Source organism: Salarias fasciatus, chromosome 5 (genome assembly GCF_902148845.1).
Source record: "Salarias fasciatus chromosome 5, fSalaFa1.1, whole genome shotgun sequence".
Lineage (NCBI taxonomy): Eukaryota > Metazoa > Chordata > Actinopteri > Blenniiformes > Blenniidae > Salarias > Salarias fasciatus.
Genome location: NC_043749.1, coordinates 33,363,340 through 33,383,042, shown reverse-complemented (window position 1 = coordinate 33,383,042; position 19,703 = coordinate 33,363,340). Strand labels below are relative to the sequence as shown.

Here is a 19,703-nt window from a genome sequence, read left to right as displayed (position 1 = left end):
GTGAACAGCCTGGCAGAGTACTTGGTGGCACTGCGGACTGAAAATGCACAGACCCTTTCTAATCAGCAGGCCAGCACCATCATTGCTCTGTGGCAAAATTTACTGCCACATGATCAGCAGCGTGTGGCCTACGCCGCTCGGCACCAAGTGCGCCTGACCACTGGGCGGTATAAACAACCCAGGTCCAAAGCAGAATTTACACCAGGGGTGGAGAGCAGGACCCGCTGTGTCCTCGGTTCCTCGGGATCTCCTGCCCAGTGGCCAGACTGTTGTCGCCTGGTGGAATCAGTCTTCATAAAACTCTGCAACATTCACACGAGCCCGCAAAAAAGGATGGACATGCTCTCACGAGGTGGACATTTGATTCTCAGGGACGACAACAAAATTAGGCAGCTGGTCCTTGGGAATGGCATGTAATGCAGGATACCACCATTCAGCTGTATGCAGTCAACCAAACAACTCTGACGCAGGGGAACAATAAAAGACTAAAGCGACAGGACTGCAGAATTTTGCTGCAGGGGGTCAATCTGCCTGCTCCATTGTTTCTGTCCATTTTCTGTTTTAAAATATGCTTAATTTCATTTTAAGAAATTGACTGTGATTGTTATATGTTATATGTCATACAATATGTCACAACAATTTACTGTGTTGTGTTTCTCCCCAAGATTTCTTCTTTTCCCACTGGGTTTTTGGAGTTTTTTCTTGCCGGATGTGAGGGTCTAAGGCGGTGGTTGCTTCATTTTGTCTCGTTACTGTAAATATTGACATATTACCATTATGCTTATTCACTGTTTTTACTTTTACCGACCAATGTAACATCTTGAAACCTTCTGAGGCAACTGTTGTTGTGATACTGGGCTATACAAAAATAAATTGATTGATTGATTGATTGATTGGTCTACCGTCCTCCTGGCTCTGCTGCTGCCTTCTTAAAGGATTTTAGCAACTTGTTATCCTCCATAATAAAGTTGGAACCTGTTTTAATCCTTGGAGATTTTAACCTTCATGTCGATAGCACCTCTTCACCCTATGCAATGGAATTCTTATCACTGACTGAAGCTTTTTACCTTGTTCAACACGTTTCATTGCCAACCCACCGAAAGGGCCACATTTTAGACCTTGTTTTTTCTCTTGGTCTGGACATTTCTAATGTGTCTGTGATTGATGTCCACATGAGTGATCATTGTCTTGTGTCATGTGATCTGCATTTCAGTCCCGAGCCCAAACCTTTAAAAGTAAGGTCTCAGAGGCAGATTATCACTGCTAATACTGCAGAAAGGTTCTCTGTATTGTTCGATCCTCCTCCTTTTACAGTTGGCTCTGGTGTAGATGACCTAATCCAGTGTTTTGATGACCACTGTGTAATGATTCTGGATCAAGTGGCTCCTGTTAAAGTCAATCTGTCTACGCAGAGAAAAGCATGTCCCTGGATAAACGAGCATATTTTAAGCTTTAAGAGACTGTGTCGAAAGACTGAACGCCTGTGGAAATCCAATAACCTTGAGGTTCACAGGCTCCATCTCAGGGATCTTATTTCCTCATACAATGAAATGGTTGAGAATGCCAGGTCCAACTATATCCGCCAACTGGTGGCAGCGAATAAGAAAAACCCTAAAGTACTGTTTGGTACAATTAACTCTTTCGTTTGCCCTGCTGCTCCTGTCTCCCCCGTTTTCACCAAAGCTGACAGCCATGCTTTCCTGAATTTCTTCACTGATAAAATCAAGAAGCTCAAGGATAATATGCCCACCCCTCAGTGTGGTGCCTTGGCTGCTATTGAGCCTATTTCCAGCTTGTGGCTAACCTTTGAGTCTGTAACTCTTGCTGATGTTCTGGCTCTGGTAACCAAGATGAAACTCTCATCCTGTTCTTCTGACGTTATCCCTTGTAGACTGTTCTCAGAGGTTCTGGAGGCAGTCGGTCCCTGGGTTACTGAAATGATAAACCTCTCTTTGTCATCCGGCGTGTTCCCGAATGCCTTCAAGCACGCCATTGTGGAGCCACTTCTTAAAAAAGGAGGTGTAGACCTGGCAGATCGAAATAGCTATAGACCCATCTCTAAGCTGCCATTTCTGTCAAAGATTCTTGAGAAGGTGGTCTGCAATCAGCTGTCTTCCTACCTCGACCAACATAACCTCTTTGACAAATTCCAATCTGGCTTCCGTAAGCACCACTCCACAGAAACAGCCCTACTGAAAGTGTCCAGCGACATAATGATGTCTGCCGATTCGGGCAACTGCACCGTGCTAGTTCTCTTGGATCTGTCCTCAGCGTTTGACACTGTTGACCACCAGGTCCTGATAAGTGGACTGAGGGACCATGTGGGACTGTCGGGGTCGGTTCTTCAGTGGTTTACTTCATATCTGTCTGGACGCAGCTTTTGTGTGTCTATCAACCAGGTTAAATCAGAGTCCATGAACCTGGCGTGTGGGGTGCCTCAAGGCTCTGTCCTGGGCCCTATTTTATTCTTATTGTACCTGCTCCCCCTTAGTAACATAATCCAAAGGTTCAAGGATGTCTCCTACCACTTATATGCTGACGACATCCAGCTCTATTGTTCTTTTAAGCCAGATGGGTTACAGAAGCTCGATTCCTTTTTCCACTGCCTGGCAGATATAAAACAATGGCTTAGCGAAAATTCTCTCCAACTTAACGCTGACAAAACTGAAACACTCATCATTGCCCCTGATGTCTCAATCCCAGGGATCAAACAGTACCTTGGTGACCTCGGGCAGTCTGCTAAATCCAGTCTTAGAAATCTGGGTGCTTTCGTTGACAAAGACATGTCTCTCGTAGAGCACTGCAAGCAGCTGACGAGAAACTGTGTCTTTCAACTAAGAAAAATCTCTAAACTTAGGAAAATGGTCTAATTCAATGATTTAGAGCTTATCACTCATGCTTTTGTCTCATCGCGTTCAGACTACTGCAACAGCTTGTTTTCATGTTTGAACAAGAAGGAGCTTTCAAGGTTGCAACTCGTGCAAAACTCTGCAGGGAGAATTCTGACCCGCATGAACAGATGGACCCACAAATCTCCCATTTTGAAGGAGCTTCATTGGCTGCCCGTCTTTTACAGAGTTAACTTTAAGATTTTGGTTTTAACATTCCGGGCCTTGCACGACCAAGCTCCTTCATATATTCACGATCTGCTCCAGCCTTACTCCCCTGCGAGGGCTTTAAGGTCTACGGATCAGAATCTCTTAAAGGTGCCGCGTACCCGATTCAAGACCAGAGGAGCCCGATCATTCCAGGCCGTTGCTCCCAGGCTCTGGAACGATCTCCCGCTCTCTCTCCGTTCAGTTGTGTCTGTTGACACTTTTAAGACACAACTCAAAACCTTCTTATTCTCTCAAGCATTTGCTTAGTGTTTCGGGCCTGTTTTGATCTCCTTTTTAGTGTTGTTTATTTATTTATTGTGTATTTGTTGTTGTGCTATTTATATATGCTGTGAAGCACTTTGTGGCTTTTTTGTCTGTGAAAGGTGCTATACAAATAAACTTTACTTACTTACTACTTACTTAATTACTTACAATGCATAACATAGACATTTACTGTGAAAGGTCATTTTGGCTTCCACTACACAATATGTTATTTTGATACTGCCTGCATGTACGCTGACATCAGATTGCAGCTGGAGATGATGGAAGCAACACAGTGTTTTGTGAAATCGTTCTCGTTACCATTCTCCTCAAACATGGGACAACACAGCAGACAAACACACAGAAACACAACAGTAACGTCCCTACAGTGGACAAAACCTTGATCATCAGACCTTGCCATCCTCACTCCCAGCCTCGTGGCTCAGTCAGTCCCCAGTTTCTGGGGGCTCGTCCGGTTATGATTAAAGCTACACAAGCAGTTTTACAAGCCACATTATATGCATTCATATTATAGTCCATTTCCACTAGACTATACAGTATGTAAGCAAGCAAGCACTCAAATAAAATGTAAGATTTCCCACAAATCCCCCTCTTGGCCAAAAACAGATTTTAGGACCACAAAATTAACATTCCTGCAAAACATACATTTCTGCATGGTCTGCAAGCATGTCTCCAAGTACATAAATAAATAAGTACATCAATTAATGAATAAATAAGCAATGTTCAGACAAGCAACAGTTTAAAACAAAATGGTGTGATGAGTGTTGATACTCGGTGGACAACTGACTTCCCACAGTCCTCTCTTCAGGTTAGGAGGCCGGTGTGTCCTCTCCTCCAGGTATGGAGCTCTTCAACCTAGAGAGGCGAGTGTGACAGATGTGATACCACTTGGCTGCTTTCTCCTTCAGTCAGACAGCATGGGTCGTCCGGGCTGTCACTTGGAACGGTCCGTCCCAACATGCCTCTGTCCACCCCCTCTTGGGTCAGCGCAGGTCCACAAATCCTAGATTCACGTCCTACTCCAGGTGTTCATTGCCATCAGGACCAACCTCCTGGTCCTGGAAATGGTCTCCCGGTCTCTGGTTCCAACAGGGTTAGGAAGGATAGTTAAACTGAAACACACACGCAGGCGTGTGAGCGTGGCTCTTTTCTCAGCTTTCTTTGAAGGAAATTAGTTTCTTGTGTTTATCAGTTGTGTGTGTGTGTGTGTGTGTGTGTGTGTGTGTGTGTGTTTGTGTGCGTGTGTGTGTGTGTGTGTGTGTGTGTGTGTGTGTGTGTGTGTGTGTGTGTGTGCGTGCGTGCGTGCGTGTGAAGCTGCAGAAGGAGCTGAAGAACCTGTGTGTGGAGGAGGGCCAGCTGAAGCGAGCTCTGGACATGAAGCTGAACATCCGGCGGCAGAAGAAGGAGGTGAAGGAGCAGCACGTGAAGGAGGTGCTCGGGTACGGGCCTGCGCTCCTCCGCGCCGCACGCCGTCCACCGCGCTCACACCCCCGCTGACCCGAGCCGCTCTTTCAGCCAGTGCACCCACATCCACCAGAGGCGCGAGGAGATGGCCGACAAGATCCAGAAGATCTCCGGCCAGACGCAGCAGCTGAGGGCCGAGATCAAGAGCCTGAGGGACGTCTGCGGCGAGGAGACGGAGAAAGCCCAGGTACCGGCGGCCTCCCGCAGCAGCGGCAGGCCACTTCCTGTTCCCACGCTGACGCCTTCCTCCTGTCCCCTCCAGGCCATCTACAACACCCTGTCCGCTGCCGTGGACAAGCTCCACCAGCGCATCCAGGCTCACTCCAGAGACCTGAAGCTCGCCGCCGCCAAGATGTCTGCAAACATCTGAGCCTGTTTACTGTTCTCATATCTTCTCACTTTCACAGCCTGATCAGACCAGGGGGGTTCCACAGTCTGACAGCTCATCTGTTTAATGCTGTTTTGTCTTCTGTTTAATGATTCATAAAGACAAACCAAGTCAACCATGTGTTTGGAAAAATTCTTTATCACTTGTCTTCATATTTTTCTCATGAAAAGTTTGACCACATGCCGACTCTTCTGTTTTCCTGATCAGCCCAGCCTCTTTGGACTTCAATCTAGAAACACATTTCCACTCTGATTTCACTGTAAAGCTGATGCTGCTGCATGACGACGAAGAGAAAAGAACTGAGGCTGGTTCTTCAGCCGATCCCCGAGCTGACGGGGTCAGAGGTCGTCCTCCTTCGGCCCCAGCCTCCTCTGTTATACAGGCGCTCAGCTCCACAGCTGCTCAGAGAATGCTAGGTAGCTATGCTAAGCGACCCCGATGGACAATAAATGCATAACTTGGACGACATCCGGCCAAATGTCCAGGTAAGAGGCGATTTTTTTTACCGCAGTTTGAAAAAGCGATCTTGCTGTTGGCTGTTCTGTGGCATTTTGTGGCGGATTCTGTGGTTTTAGAGGGCTTTGAGTGCTATGGTTGTAATCAGCGGAGTCTCAGCTCTCATATGAGAGGCTGTTTGTGTGAATTGTATCAGGTTAAATTGCGCTATTATCAATATTTCGGCGAGTGGGTTGACACGGTCACGAATATAGTTCATAATTCATTTAGTTCGTGTTTGAGCTGTGTTTGGGGTGTGTAATAATGGCTGAAATGTTCGGTTAGCCCAGGTTTTGCTGTTTAATTTGAGGATAAGCATCATGATGTAGCCGAGCGGCGTCGCGAAGTGGGATGATATAAACATTAACTTAGAAACTGTAAACAATGACAACGCCAGCTGGTATAACCAGCAACTAAACCAAAATAGCCCCGCAGTTAAATAAGGCAGCACAAGTAGGTGGACTGAAGAGGACAGAGGCAATCTAGAAAAAAATATAACCTTTATTTTACAGTGTATTAATCAAATAAACATTTCTGGTTGCTTTAAAATATTTTCCCACCCAAACACTTTCACACAGCAATTTGTTTTGGTTTCATTTTGTTTTAGAGCGCACACTTAGTCCTTGCGGAAGGCACCAGCGCCCTCAAGTGGTCGCTCGGTCCAACAGTCTTTACGTCACCCTGCTCACAGTGCTCCGCAGCGGCAGACAAGGAGCCAGTAGGAAGTGGGAGAGGAACGCAAAATCCAGAGAGGAGTACCAAATCAGGGGAGAAGAGGAGGCCCGGTTGGAAACCTAAATAAGCAAACTGTATTAGCCTATGTTTTTATGGATTAACTTTGTGACTGAAGAGCCCCACTACTCACCAAGGTGGCGCTCTGAACCAGGAGCAGCAGGGGGAAAACAAACCTCGCACCCAGCTGTAAGTCTGAAACAGCGCGCAAAACATCCCATGATAATTTGCACATGGCTTTATGACTGAATGTTTCGCTTACACTCACCAATAAAGCGCTTCACGCAAGAATAGAGAGCGAGGAACTACAAGGCAGCCCACACATACGAGACCGGAGACCTATGATGACGCGGATTAGATGCATATGATTTTATGAATGAACAACGAGCGAGTACAACTCACCACATAACTCATGAACGGCCGCAAGGTCACCAAGCCTGAGCTAGGAATCTGTGACCAGCTCTTTTAGCGTTAAGGAGAAGTGTCTGCGTCTCTGGAATCGGCTGCATGGAGTGTGGACGCCAGAGGAGAGGAGACGCACAGGTGAGGCGAGTTACTCTAATCACAACTCTGCCGCAGCGGGATTGGCTACTCGGTGGGCGTGCTGGAGGCCGGTGCACGCCTACCACTACAATGACATTCTGTCAGAAATAATGCATATTATTAGACAATCTCTGAAATGTTTGCTGTCAGGCCCCCAATTGGGGGGCGCTCGGGCTTAAGGGGTTTTAAAGGGGATATTTCTGTGTACATTTAGGTTGAAGCATTAGCAAGTGCAGTATTGAGCTTTTTGTGAGTTGGGACTGTCTGTTTTCTCCCTTGAATCCATGTTTGGAGCTGAGCAGAAGGCTGAAAAGACTGTAGAAGCAGTTTGAAAGTTCCTTCACTCGTCTGGACTTGATGTGAAAATATGAAGCAATGAATGATCTGTGGCTGTAGAGGGCAGCAGTACGCTTCGATGAGAAGAAGAAGAAGAAGAAGCGGACACAGGACAGAGCATCAGGGTGAAGCGACAATTGGCTGTGATGAGGTTTTTTTTAAATGGTCTTGGATGTAAATTGTGTGAAAATGAGTGTAAAAGAGGTGAGGCTGTGATGTGTGAGAATGCAGCAGTTGTACATGCGTGTATAAAGAGCGTGAGTGAAGGTGGTTGAATGTGTTTAGTTTTGAAAAGTAAAAACCTAACTAAGCTATTGGGCGATCTGGCAAGTAACTAGCTAGCTAACTGATGGCCATCTGGCATCTGTCCCCCCCAGAAACAGACACTGGGACGACCATCGTGCTTCAGGCACATATTGAGAAGCGGGTCCCTGTGGGACTCGAACCCTGGTTGCTCGCTGTTGCCAGCTCACAGGCGCGGTGACACTTTAACGTAGCCACGCGCACAGGGCGGTTATACAGGCGACGAATGTCCTGTTTAAAGCTGACGTCATCATCTGTGAGCGACGCAGCCAGCCTGCGGGGATGGACGCTGTTAAGTCTGGCCACTAGGGGGCGACGCGACTCTGTGTGCACAACCTCATCTCACCCTGCCCTTCACCTGAAAGGAAACTAACAAAAACTGTTTTGTTTTGTTTTGTTTTTTCATCTCCTCTTCAGGTACACACGCTCCGCTCGCACCGCCAGCTCTGTGTTAGCTCGCAGCAAAATGTTGCACAAACATATTTCACCACTAAAAATTAAAACTCCAAGTCAACCTTCATTTATTTGCCACAAAGCAAAAGCTACATCTGGATGTGTGGATGTCTCTTTGTCACGCCACATTTCCAAAAACATCATCAAGGAATTCAATAAAATACCATAGGATTATATTTGGAGAAGAAAATAATATTCTTCTGGGTCAAGGAAACGTGAAAGAGTGATTTATACTGAATTCTGCCATATCTTTCATTTCTTACATTTTTTCTTTGTCAAACATTTGGAGTCCTTTCAATAAAGATATTTATCAAAGAACTAAGATAGCCTTAAGTTAAACTGCCCACGGTAAAAACACTGCTTTGGCAGCTCAAGCAAACATTAGAAAATGAGCTGAAAACATGTCAACAATTCAACTCCTCGTCGTCTGGTCTGAGATCAGATTTTCACTCCCTACCAGTCCTACCTGGACCCCTGCTGGGGATGATGATGGTTGATGGAGAAGAGCTTCCATGTGTGTTTCTGGCTCTGACCGTCACCATGTGCTCCTCCCCGGGGTTCAGGCTCAGAGTCACACTCTCACTGCTGTTTGCCACTTCGCTCCTGATCTGCCACTCTTCCTCTCTGCTTTTAGTCCAGGTCACTTCGTAGTCCAGGATCTCTCCTTGGCTCTGATTGGCCAGCAGCTTCTGCACACAAAACACACTTCACCACTCAGAACTCAGTCTGAGATTCAGATCTTGACACTAAAACTGTAATACTGCAGTAACAAGATAACTTTTTTCTATTTCTCCTGTTATGAATTGAAGTCTGTAAAGCCACACTTCTTTTCCAGACTATTATCATTGTATGAATCTGACCATTAAAAACATGAAGGTGTGCGAGTGTCATGTGACTCACTTTCCACATAACCAGTGTGTGGTTTTCCTTCATCTGCATCCACACATTCAGAGCCTCTGGAACTGTGGGACCAACAGATCATCACTTCCTGTTAAACTCTCGTTGACGTAAAGCACTCCTGTCTCTCTGTGCAGCACTCACCATCACCTCTGGTGTGAAAGACCAAGTCTCTGCTCCAGTCCCCCCACCTCCAGAAGTGCTGAGCTGTTCCACATCGTACCCTCACACTGTACCTCCAGTGAGGGATCAGCTCCTTTAAAACCGCAACCTTAAGGCCCATTCCAACGCTTTCAACCTTGAGACACAATGCAGAAAATCATAAAGATATTCAGGTTCAAACAGGAGCTTCACAGAGGAGCCTTCCATCATCCACTCACTGTTTCAGCGTGATTGATGAGTGTTTGGCATGTTATATTGAGGTCTTTGCACTGCTCCACAGTCCAGGTCCATGTCAAGCTGGCGTTCCGGGAGTTCACAGCTGAAGCTGTCAGAGCGTCTGGAGCGAACATGTGGACTGAAGAACAGACCGAATCCGTCATACTCACAGCCGATATAAGTACAAGCTCCGTAGGAAGTGGTGTTTGTTTGGCACTTGACGTCGACGCAGACCTCTGACGGCTGCTTCAGCAGCAGAGTCAGGCCGTACGTCTGATCGCTGATCTCAGAGGAGTTCATCTCAGCTCCTCCGTAGCCGCTCAGATACATTTGGTCAAAACTCTGAGCCGCCGGCACCACGCAGCAAAATGTGGCCTTGCTTCCCGCCTGAAGCACTCGGTCCCAAGGGAAGACGCGCTTCCTCTTCAGGGCTCTAGTTCCTGCAGGGAAACAACATGATGACGTGAGATCAGCTGTTCTTCTGTGGTCTCAGCTCTGAAGCCCTCCCTCCTGAAACATCTGGACCTGAGTAACAACAAGCTGCAGGATTCAGGAGCTGAGCAGCTGTGTGGTTTTCTGGAGAGTCCACTCTGTAGTCTGCAGACTCTGAGGTGAGGGTGGGGTATTAGGGATGGCTTGATACCACCTTTTCATGTCTTCATGTCCCATGCCGGTAGCATGAAATTGAGTATTAGCCAATTCCAATACCAATCTGATACTGATACCAATCCAGTACTGATACCAGTCCAACCTCCTTTAGTGATCAATAATGGTAGCCTTCATCATAATTTTCTGAATACAGACATCTAAAATTCGCACATTCACCATGCAACAAATATTCTGCTCTCCTGAAGGACGAAATAAAATAGCTGACAAAATAACTGAAGTAATGCAATACTGCCATGTTAGGGTTTTTTTTTAAATCAAGACTCCAGATTTAACAGCTTTTGATGTTGGTAAAAAAAAAAAGAATGCAACAATGGTTGTATTAATTCCGGATGACTGCCAAAAGGAGATGCTGAAAGCTCTGAATGTTCCCTTCACACATGTGAAGTTCTAGTATGTGTACCCACAACGTCACTGGTGACCTTGTGCATGACCCTAGAAAGGTTATAAGCTCCAGTGTCACCTCAGGTTCGGTTCCTACAGAATCACCTTGACTGATCATGAAGATTCTGAGTGACAGAGTGCTCTGGCGGTCATCCGGGATTCATAGAACCATAGTTACATTAGTAACTTTCATTCTATTTGACACGTTCTGAAAGCCGGAAGGCGGTGCTGAAATCCCTGAATGTCTACAGTACACTACAGTAAACTAAATCTGAGCTGCAGTGAAGCTGTGAGTCTAAATTGAAAATGTAAAAAGTGACACATTCCGTAAGCTTCATGTTTGACTCAATGAAAGTAGTTCAAAGCAGATTGTTTGGTGCTGAGTTCCTGTCATTATACACACCTGTTCTCACAACCAAATTCTGGAAAAATTACATTCACAGTGGTTCTTCCAACGTTTGCCCGCATCCTTCCATCAGCCTCGGCCATCATGAGGCCGTGATGCACAGCATGATCCACAAGTGGAGCCCTAATTTCACCAGGGATGTACTGACAATCTCCTTCCTCTGTTTGGTCCTCTTCCCCATCCTCAGCCCTTCTCCATGCGGCTGACCTTCCATTTCTGTGTCAGTGTTGGAGAAATGATCCACACTGTCCTGCTTGGGTCTGACACGCTTGTCAAGTGAAGGTTGATGGGATTCAGCTGAGTGACAATGGAAAAGTGACTTGTTACAACTAATAAGAAAATGCTTCTCACACCTGATCAATGAAGCTGAAGTTCACCTGAGAATAGCTTGATTTAAGAGACACTCAGGAAAAACATTCAAAATGTCAGATTTGCTGGACCGATTTTGACTAGTACATTTTCTAGCATGTAACAACTCAAGCAATGAAATGACTGTTAGTTTTATAGAGAATGACTCCAGCATTCCCAAGTATAGTTCATTTTGACTGACATGAGCAAATGACCACATTAAATGCCAGAGTTGTATGAAAAGCATGTCCAGAAGTATCTGATTTGTCAGAATGACAAACTGCGACTACGATGTGTGTAAATGGCTGAATGTTGTGGAGGTTGAACTGTTGTGCAAAAGTGAAATGCGATGTGACAAAGGCACCAGAGTGACTGAGAAAAACTAAACACAGGGCAAATTCTGAGACTCGAATCCCACCTGGCCCCCAGCAGCTCCGAGTGCATAGTCAAGGCTAACCATGAATGGGATGGTTCAAGTGTCAAGTAGTACCTAAACCATGGAAGGATCAATGAAGTACTTTCAAGGTCACAAACCCATTTGACAGAAACCTCATTCTGAAGCCTCGGGTCCAACTGACTTGATAAAGTTTGGATCCATTGGCCAAATCAGACAACAGCAGCTTTAACATGCATTAACATGCTCAGTATTTTTTTTTTCACCCATTTAAGTCATTCATGTAACCAGTAAACGAAGGCCCAATCCCATTTCTCCTTCTCGCCCTACCCCTTTGAAACGGAGTGCTAAGGGGTAGGGCCCAAAGTAAACCCCTCCGAATTGCAACACCCCTCCAAAAATCGCGTACGTCATCAGTAGTCGCCGCTGCCGTAGACAGATGCGACAATTGTTTGGTGAAGATTTTCCTTACATTTTAAAACTTTATTAATCAACAAAATACTGACATTTATGAACTTCTTTCGTTGCGGACGCTGCCATCTTGCCGATCTTGGAAGGCTTTCTGGGAAATCTGTGTGGAGAGGGGCGCTTGTTTTGTCTGCCTATACCGTCAGTGGTGGGTGTGGTTAGTTCACTTCCGCATTGGCGGGGGCGATGGTTTCCCACCCGCGCATTCCAGGCGGGCAGTGTTGAAGAAACCAGTTTATTGAAAATAATCGTCTGTTGTGTTTGGAATGCGCGGGTGTGGAAATGATCACTTCTGCCAATGCTGAAGTGAACTAACCCCGCCCGCCACTGACAGCGCAGGCTGACGAAACAAGTGCCCCTCGCCACCAGATCATACCCCTCCGTTTGAAGTGTGCCTCGAGAACCTCCTTTTGGAGGGGTGACTGGCCCTCCTTCTTGGCCTTACCCCTACGTCATGACAATTGGGACACTCCTACCCCTCCCCGTGAACGCGCAAAATGAGGGGTAGGGCCGAGGGGTGAAATGGGATTCAGCGGAAATCATCTAAAATCAACACTCCAAGCTATTCTCTGGGTCACTTTTCAATGCAAGAAGGATAAAGCTCAAATGAAAGAATTGATTGAATACTTCCTTTTCAGGCACTTTATTAGCTGCAGTACATCAGTGTGTTCAGCATTTGTCTGAAATATTGTTGAACCACAAAGAAGTTGTTCAACTGCAGCAGAGGATGCTGGACTCCAGGAGCTGATCACACACCACATCCCTGCACATAGGAGCTCAGGTCCTGGTTCTCACAGTGACGTTTCCAGGCCACCCTGAAACACAGCCGAGTCGTTTATTCCTCCACATGTGAAGGTTAAAGCAGTGAGTCCATCACAGTCTCATCACATGTTCAGGACTTACCAGGCTCTGACGCCTTGAGGATCCTTCACCACACGCTTGGCACAGTTGATCGCTGCACCAACGTCGTCACTCAGAAGCTCTGAAATTGAATTTGGTGGATCATTATTAATTTACATCCATGTGCTGAAAGTCAAAGAACCAGGTATGTTTTAGTGGGAGGTGTAAACGCAGGGATTCTTCACTGACCGCTGCATTTGATGTTGCAGCCGTTGCTTGTAGGGGAGCCGTCCTCGCACCAATAGCGGCTGTTGATCTGGAAGATGCCGTAGTCTGTGGAGCCGAGTCCGTTGTAGTTGGTGGCTCCGGTGTCATAGCTGGACTCCCACTGAGACAGGCACACCCCTGCAGAATGAAAGTATCGCACTGGGCATCAAAGACTTGTTTGGCAAGTCTGGTGTTCATCATCATTTGAAGTCTCTCAGCCTCTGAGTCTGGTTCACTGCTGGAAAGTCCTCCTAAAGTTTTAATCTCTGAAATGAGTTAGTTGTGTCTCACACTGAATCGTGGGTTAAATTCAGCTGGTTGAGAGGAGTCATTAACACAAACGCCTCTCAGACAACATGAGGACTACATGTGATATATCATTCTGTTGTTTGTTTAGAGCTATTTGTACTCACAGTCAGCCAGGGTGACGCCTCGGTACCCGTCCATCCCATATTTCTTCAACACTCGGGCCCATTCGCAGCGCTCAAACACTTTGGCACTGCTCACAGCCAGCAGCAGCAGGAACACCAGACTCCTCATGACCATCTCTGCAGAGCTTTCTCTAAAGAAACCAAAGTAAAGAAAACCTGTGATGAACAGTGTAAAGCTGCAGGACTAATGTCTCCTCCTCAGCTCTGCCTCCTTTAATACTGCAGGCTCCGCCCTTTGGTCACAGCTGAAACAGAACCTGCACTCAACTCCAAACAAGACGCAGCTGTGGAAAGGTTCAGTTCTCTCTCATAGACTGTTGAAGGATCATTCAAACCTGAAGAAAGAGTTCTGGACTCAAGACAATTCACAGAGTTTCACAGGGAAATGAAGGAAATACATTAAAACAAAGACAATAAAGATTCTTCATCTGATGTGGTTATGATGTTTAAATACAACAGGTTAATTGTTCAATGGACAGCCTGAGCAAATAATGCTGTTTCCATTTTTTGAAACATCTTAACCATTTTAGATAGGGTGAATTAAAGTAGAGTACTCATTGTGTGTGTTAGTTTGGCCACATTTTGTATTGTTCATTGCTGTCTGTTTTTGTTTGTCTTGTTCTAAGTTGTGAAAAAAATAAAAACTTGAATTACAAAAAAATACAGTACAGAGCTGACCAATAACTGATGACCAAAATGGCAAAATATGTGTGTGTGTGTGTGTGTGTGTGTGTGTGTGTGTGTGTGTGTGTGTGTGTGTGTGTGTGTGTGTGTGTGTGTGTGTGCGTGTGTGTGAGTGCGCCTGTGCCCGTGTCCGTGCGTGCGCACCTGTCTGTCTGTCAATCTGTCATTTTCCAGCATCCTTGTATTCCCACAGCTGAGCAGCCACACTTAGAGGAGGAGGAGACTGGAGACTGACTGTGAAGCAGCTTTGTCTGGAACTCCAGCTACTAAGGTGTATGTCAGGTTCAGAGGTCATTCATGAACATGTTACTTGAAGTTGTTGTGTAATTATCTCCTACTTGAGTTAATTTACTGTAAAAAAAAAAAAAAACATTTAAAAATAGATTGTCCTATTGTGTATGATATTTACATGTGAATACACAGAAAAGCCCAGACCTAAACATAGAAAATCTCAATTAAAAAAATCAATGAAAATATGTGACACACTATGTTTTTCAGGAGCTTTTCCAGAGCCAGAGCCTTCCCGGTAAGCAGTGCAACAACTTTCATCAAGTTGGCGGATGACACCACGGTGGTGTGTCTCATCCGCTAGATGGAGCCAAAGTACCAGTGAGCAGGAAGCAAATGGAGAGTTCTGCAGTGATCTGATGAAAAATGGAGGAAGGTGACCATCTGGAACGAAGGGGCTGGAACGCTGGACAAGTGAGCAAACAACAGAGGAGAAGTTTAAACTGATGGTTCAACACAGCAGAGTCAACAAACAACTGCCAAGCAGCCAAGATATATTAGACTGAATTATTAATGCTCATGAAGTTGAATAGAACTTGAATTTGATGCTTATCAAGTTTTTTACTTCATTAATGCAGTTGTTGAACCTTTGAGGAACTTATTTGTTGCTTATTCACTGAGTCACAGCCTCAGATTTTGAGAAAGGGAATGTAGTTTATTTAATACTGCAGGAATATTTCTTGATCTTTTGTTACATTTTTTATTGAACATTTTGTACAAAGCAGAGCACAGCATCACAAAAACATAAAGTAAGAAGAAAAAAACAACAACAACAACAAACAAACAAACAAAAAAAGAAAGAAAAGGAGGATAAGTCCTTATCTTAAGATTCCTTTGGCCAAGCTATGGACAATAAGCCAGATCGCAACTTCTGTGCAGAGGAACAGTCCAAACAGTTCAAGAAAGGGTCCCATGTCCTATAAAATTCATATGGCTTGTTCTTTAGTAGAGTGGAGAAAGTGTGTGTGTGTGTGTGTGTGTGTGTGTGTGTGTGTGTGTGTGTGTGTGTGTGTCTTTGAGTGTGCCTGTGCCCGTGTCCGTGCGCGCGCACCTGTCTGTCTGTCAATCTGTCATTTTCCAGCATCCTTGTATTCCCACAGCTGAGCAGCCACACTTAGAGGAGGAGGAGACTGGAGACTGACTGTGAAGCAGCTTTGTCTGGAACTCCAGCTACTAGGTGTATGTCAGGTTCAGAGGTCATTCATGAACATGTTACTTGAAGTTGTTGTGTAACTCTCCTACTTGAGTGAATTTACTGTAAAAAAAAAAAAAAAAACATTTAAAAATAGATTGTCCTATTGTGTATGCTATTTACATGTGAAGACATAGAAAAGCCCAGACCTAAACATAGAAAACATCTCTATAAAAAAACATCAATGAAAATATGTGACACACTATGTTTTTCAGGAGCTTTTCCATAGCCAGAGCCTTCCCGGTAAGCAGTGCAACAACTTTCATCAAGTTGGCGGATGACACCACGGTGGTGGGTCTCATCTCTGGAGGAGATGAGACTGCTTACAGGATGGAGGTGGAGCGACTGTCAGACTGGTGCACCATCAACAACCTCACCCTCAACACCTCCAAGACAAAGGAACTGCTCGTCGACTTCAGGAGGTGTAAACCAGACATACAGCCCATCACACTCAGCGGGGACAGGCTGGAGATAGTGAAAGACTTCAGGTTCCTGGGCACATACATCAGCCAAGACCTGACTTGGACTGCAAACTCCACAGAAGAAGGCACAGCAGAGACTCTACTTCCTGAGGATTGTCAGGAAGAATAACTGAAGAACTGAGCTCCTGGTGTCCTTCTACCGCTGCCTGGTGGAGTCGGTACTCAGCCATGGCGTCTGCTTGTGGTTCTCTAGCTGTACAGTGGCGGAGAGGAAGCAGCTCCAGAGGATTATTAGCACCGCCCAGAGGCTGACTGGCTGCCCTCTTCCATCTCTGGAGGAGATCTATCAGACCCGCTGCCTCAGGAGAGCCTGCAGCATCATCGGGGATTCCTCACACTCCAGCCACCACCTCTTCCAACTCCTACCCTCGGGGAGGCGTTTCAGGGCAATAAAGACAAAAACAAACAGACTCAAAAACAGCTTCTATCCTACAGCTGTCATTGCCCTGAATACTGCACCATAACCAGTCCCTGAACAAGAACAACATGTGACCACCAACTGCGTCATATATTTATATTTATATTGCAAGACACGCAAACTTTTAGTCTATTTATTTTATACCGTTTCTGCACTATTTTTGTCTTGCACTATTTTGTCCTTTTGTCTGTTTTGTTTGTCTGCACTGCCCACGACAGCTGCTGTTCTCAATTTCATTGCATTCTTCTGAACAATGACAATAAAGGAATTCTGATTCTCATTCTGAACATGATGTGAGCGAGCGACCTGGCTGTCTTCAGCATGTCCAAGCATCTTGTTGGGAGAGTTTCAGCACGGCTGACAATTTAGCTGAGGTGGATAAGTCTTGATTTCTACTTGAAGACTTTTAAGAATTCAGCACCTGTGGAAGCACCATTTGCAGTTGTGTAAATGAAATGATTGAACAAGTTTGGAGCACTTCTAAAAGCAAAACTTGCACCTGTGTATTGTGAGTTGTGTACCTGCAGATGTTTTTTTCTCTTCAGAAATCATTCAATTGCAGGTGTCCAAGTTCTCCAAGTGTCAGATTCAAAAAAGTTGCATACAAAAGCTCCTCTCCTCTGATTGGCTTTTTCTCCACTGACTGAAGGTACAGATGGTTTTTCAACAAATACGTCAGTGCAGCTCTGTGATGTGTGACTTGAAGATGAAGGAAGGACAGTCTGTGACTCTTGGCCAAGAACTTGAAATTGATGCAGGCGAACAAATGTTTTTCACCTCATTTATTGCAACATGTTCTCCATTGGTTGTCCACACAGACACACGCGCACACGCACACACACGCACGCACGCACGGTCTTGTATTTCTATCCTTGTGGGGACCGTCCATTGACTCCCATTCATGTCTAGCCCCTAACCCTGACCCTTACCCTAACCCTAACCCACACCACAACAAAGCCTAACCCTAAAGAAATGTTTTTGCACTTTTACTTTTTTCAATAACAACAACATGGTCAAGAAAACACTGTTTCTCCGACTTAGGACCGGAAAAAGGTCCCCACACGTCGTTCCACGTTTTGCTATCCTTGTGGGAACATTTGGCCCCGACAAGGATAGAAATACAAGAACACACACACGCACACACACACACACACACACACACACACACACACACACACACACACACACACAAAGCAGCACATTGTGCTTTCTTCTGACCAAATATGAGAAATGTAGAAATGCTTTCGGGTGACTGGGAGACTTCCCTCTTTCCATGTGGAGAATAAACACAGCTCTCCCCCGGTCTCAGATCAGCGTGACTTGTGGTCTGGTGGCGCCCCCTTGTGGGAAAAGGGAAGACGCGTGAATTGACTGAAACTCAGACAGTCCAAACTGTACAAATGAGGATTGTTGTTAATGTAACAGATGATCAATGATCCACCTCATTATCTGAGGCCCTTACACCAACTTTGAAAACACCATGTTGTTTGTAGGTCACTTCAAATGCCATTTGAATTTCAGAGCAACATCAGAAAGTTGGTCAAACAGTGCTGTGGAGAAGTGATTTTGGCATTGAAGGGGATGAAATGCTTGACAGACACAGACAAAAGAAGAGTGGAGGTGGTGTGGCGTTGTTCACTCACACCACTGTGGAGTTTCAGGTGCTGGAACACATGTGAAGCATAGATTACAATGGATTTCGGATGTACCCTCTTCTTAACCGTCCCTTTTTACCGTCTGGAGTAATAGTCTAGTGGTAGAGCGTACGCCTCTCACCCGAGAGCTCGTGGGTTCGCGTCCCGGCACTGTCGTGTTGTTTTTTTCACTCATTGAAATTCTGGAATTAACTAAAATTGATTAACTAAAACTCACCAAAAACACCCCCAAAGCGTTTTTTTCTCTTTCCTTCATGCCTGCCTGTTTGAGTTTTGCTCGTTCAAAACAAAAAACGCTGGCTAGCTTTCGCTCTTTTGCTCGAGCTTCTCTTCACCCAAAGACACACGATAACGTCTTTTCCTGTTAGAAACTCACCAAGCGCAGACCCTTCAGACTCTTGCTCTTGCTTCATTGTTGCTTTCATCCGTAATCCCAGTTACAAATGATGACCGAGGGCCTGCGGGAGGGGGGCTCAGGGGAGCCATCTTCTCCGTGCCACGTCAACATGGGAAACAGAGCGTTTTCACGGGTAGGGGAGGGGCTGCCTCTCTGAGCAGCACAGCAACGAGCAAAGCTCAAACAGGCAGGCATGAAGGAAAAAGAAAAAACGCTTTGGGGGGGTTTTTGGTGAGTACATAACTATATAACAAGGTTAAAACATAGAAAAAGTGAATTTTGCATGATACAGCCCCATTTAAAGCTCGAAAAAAATAGTCCAAAATGTGGGAACATTTGCTTGTAACAAGCAAAGAAACGTTGTGGTGTAAGAAATATTGACTTAAAATAAGTGTTGTGCTTTCGTGATGAAGCTGACTTGAAGAATGTTTTAGTTAATTCCAGAATTTCAATGAGTGAAAAAAACAACACGACAGAGCCGGGACGCGAACCCACGAGCTCTCGGGTGAGAGGCGTACGCTCTACCACTAGACTATTACTCCAGACGGTAAAAAGGGACGGTTAAGAAGAGGGTACATCAGAAATCCATTGTAATCTATGCTTCACATGTGTTCCAGCACCTGAAACTCCACAGTGGTGTGAGTGAACAACGCCACACCACCTCCACTCTTCTTTTGTCTGTGTCTGTCAAGCATTTCATCCCCTTCAATGCCAAAATCACTTCTCCACAGCACTGTTTGACCAACTTTCTGATGTTGCTCTGAAATTCAAATGGCATTTGAAGTGACCTACAAACAACATGGTGTTTTCAAAGTTGGTGTAAGGGCCTCAGATATTGAGGTGGATCATTGATCATCTGTTACATTAACAACAATCCTCATTTGTACAGTTTGGACTGTGTGAGTTTCAGTCAATTCACACGTCTTCCCTTTTCCCACAAGGGGGCGCCACCAGACCACAAGTCACGCTGATCTGAGACCGGGGGAGAGCTGTGTTTATTCTCCACATGGAAAG

At 45.5% G+C, this 19,703-nt stretch overlaps 1 protein-coding gene and 3 long non-coding RNA genes across 4 annotated transcripts; 1 reads left to right on the top strand and 3 right to left on the bottom strand.

Annotated features, from left to right (window-relative positions):
• The first annotated feature begins 4,768 nt into the window (after nucleotides 1–4,768).
• Nucleotides 4,769–5,325, top strand: LOC115389256 (uncharacterized). The gene is made up of 3 exons (XR_003931554.1): nucleotides 4,769–4,819; nucleotides 4,896–5,031; nucleotides 5,107–5,325. It is a non-coding gene; the product is annotated as an uncharacterized LOC115389256 (long non-coding RNA).
• Nucleotides 5,326–6,161: 836 nt separating this feature from the next.
• Nucleotides 6,162–6,977, bottom strand: LOC115389107 (uncharacterized). The gene is made up of 4 exons (XR_003931546.1): nucleotides 6,862–6,977; nucleotides 6,728–6,798; nucleotides 6,593–6,654; nucleotides 6,162–6,521 (listed from the first exon to the last, which is right to left on the bottom strand). It is a non-coding gene; the product is annotated as an uncharacterized LOC115389107 (long non-coding RNA).
• A 1,589-nt stretch (nucleotides 6,978–8,566) lies between these two features.
• LOC115388288 (uncharacterized) lies at nucleotides 8,567–9,256 on the bottom strand. Its single transcript, XR_003931465.1, has 3 exons — nucleotides 9,136–9,256; nucleotides 8,995–9,056; nucleotides 8,567–8,783 (listed from the first exon to the last, which is right to left on the bottom strand). It is a non-coding gene; the product is annotated as an uncharacterized LOC115388288 (long non-coding RNA).
• Nucleotides 9,257–12,678: 3,422 nt separating this feature from the next.
• Nucleotides 12,679–18,711, bottom strand: LOC115388282 (lysozyme C-like). Its single transcript, XM_030091345.1, has 5 exons — nucleotides 18,669–18,711; nucleotides 13,556–13,704; nucleotides 13,125–13,280; nucleotides 12,939–13,017; nucleotides 12,679–12,850 (listed from the first exon to the last, which is right to left on the bottom strand). Exons 2-5 carry the CDS (start codon nucleotides 13,686–13,688, stop codon nucleotides 12,784–12,786), a joined length of 435 nt encoding a protein of 144 aa, XP_029947205.1. The 5' UTR covers nucleotides 13,689–13,704; nucleotides 18,669–18,711; the 3' UTR covers nucleotides 12,679–12,783.
• Between the last annotated feature and the right edge of the window lie 992 nt (nucleotides 18,712–19,703).

Excerpts from the sequence above, each read along its gene's own strand:
- LOC115388282 (XM_030091345.1), bottom strand. The coding sequence starts at position 13,688 with ATGGTCATGAGGAGTCTGGTGTTCCTGCTGCTGCTGGCTGTGAGCAGT. Across the intron at positions 13,281-13,555 it reads AGGCGTCACCCTGGCTGACT|GGGTGTGCCTGTCTCAGTGG; the intron begins GTGAGTACAAAT and ends TTCATTCTGCAG. Across the intron at positions 13,018-13,124 it reads CTGCAACATCAAATGCAGCG|AGCTTCTGAGTGACGACGTT; the intron begins GTCAGTGAAGAA and ends ATTCAATTTCAG.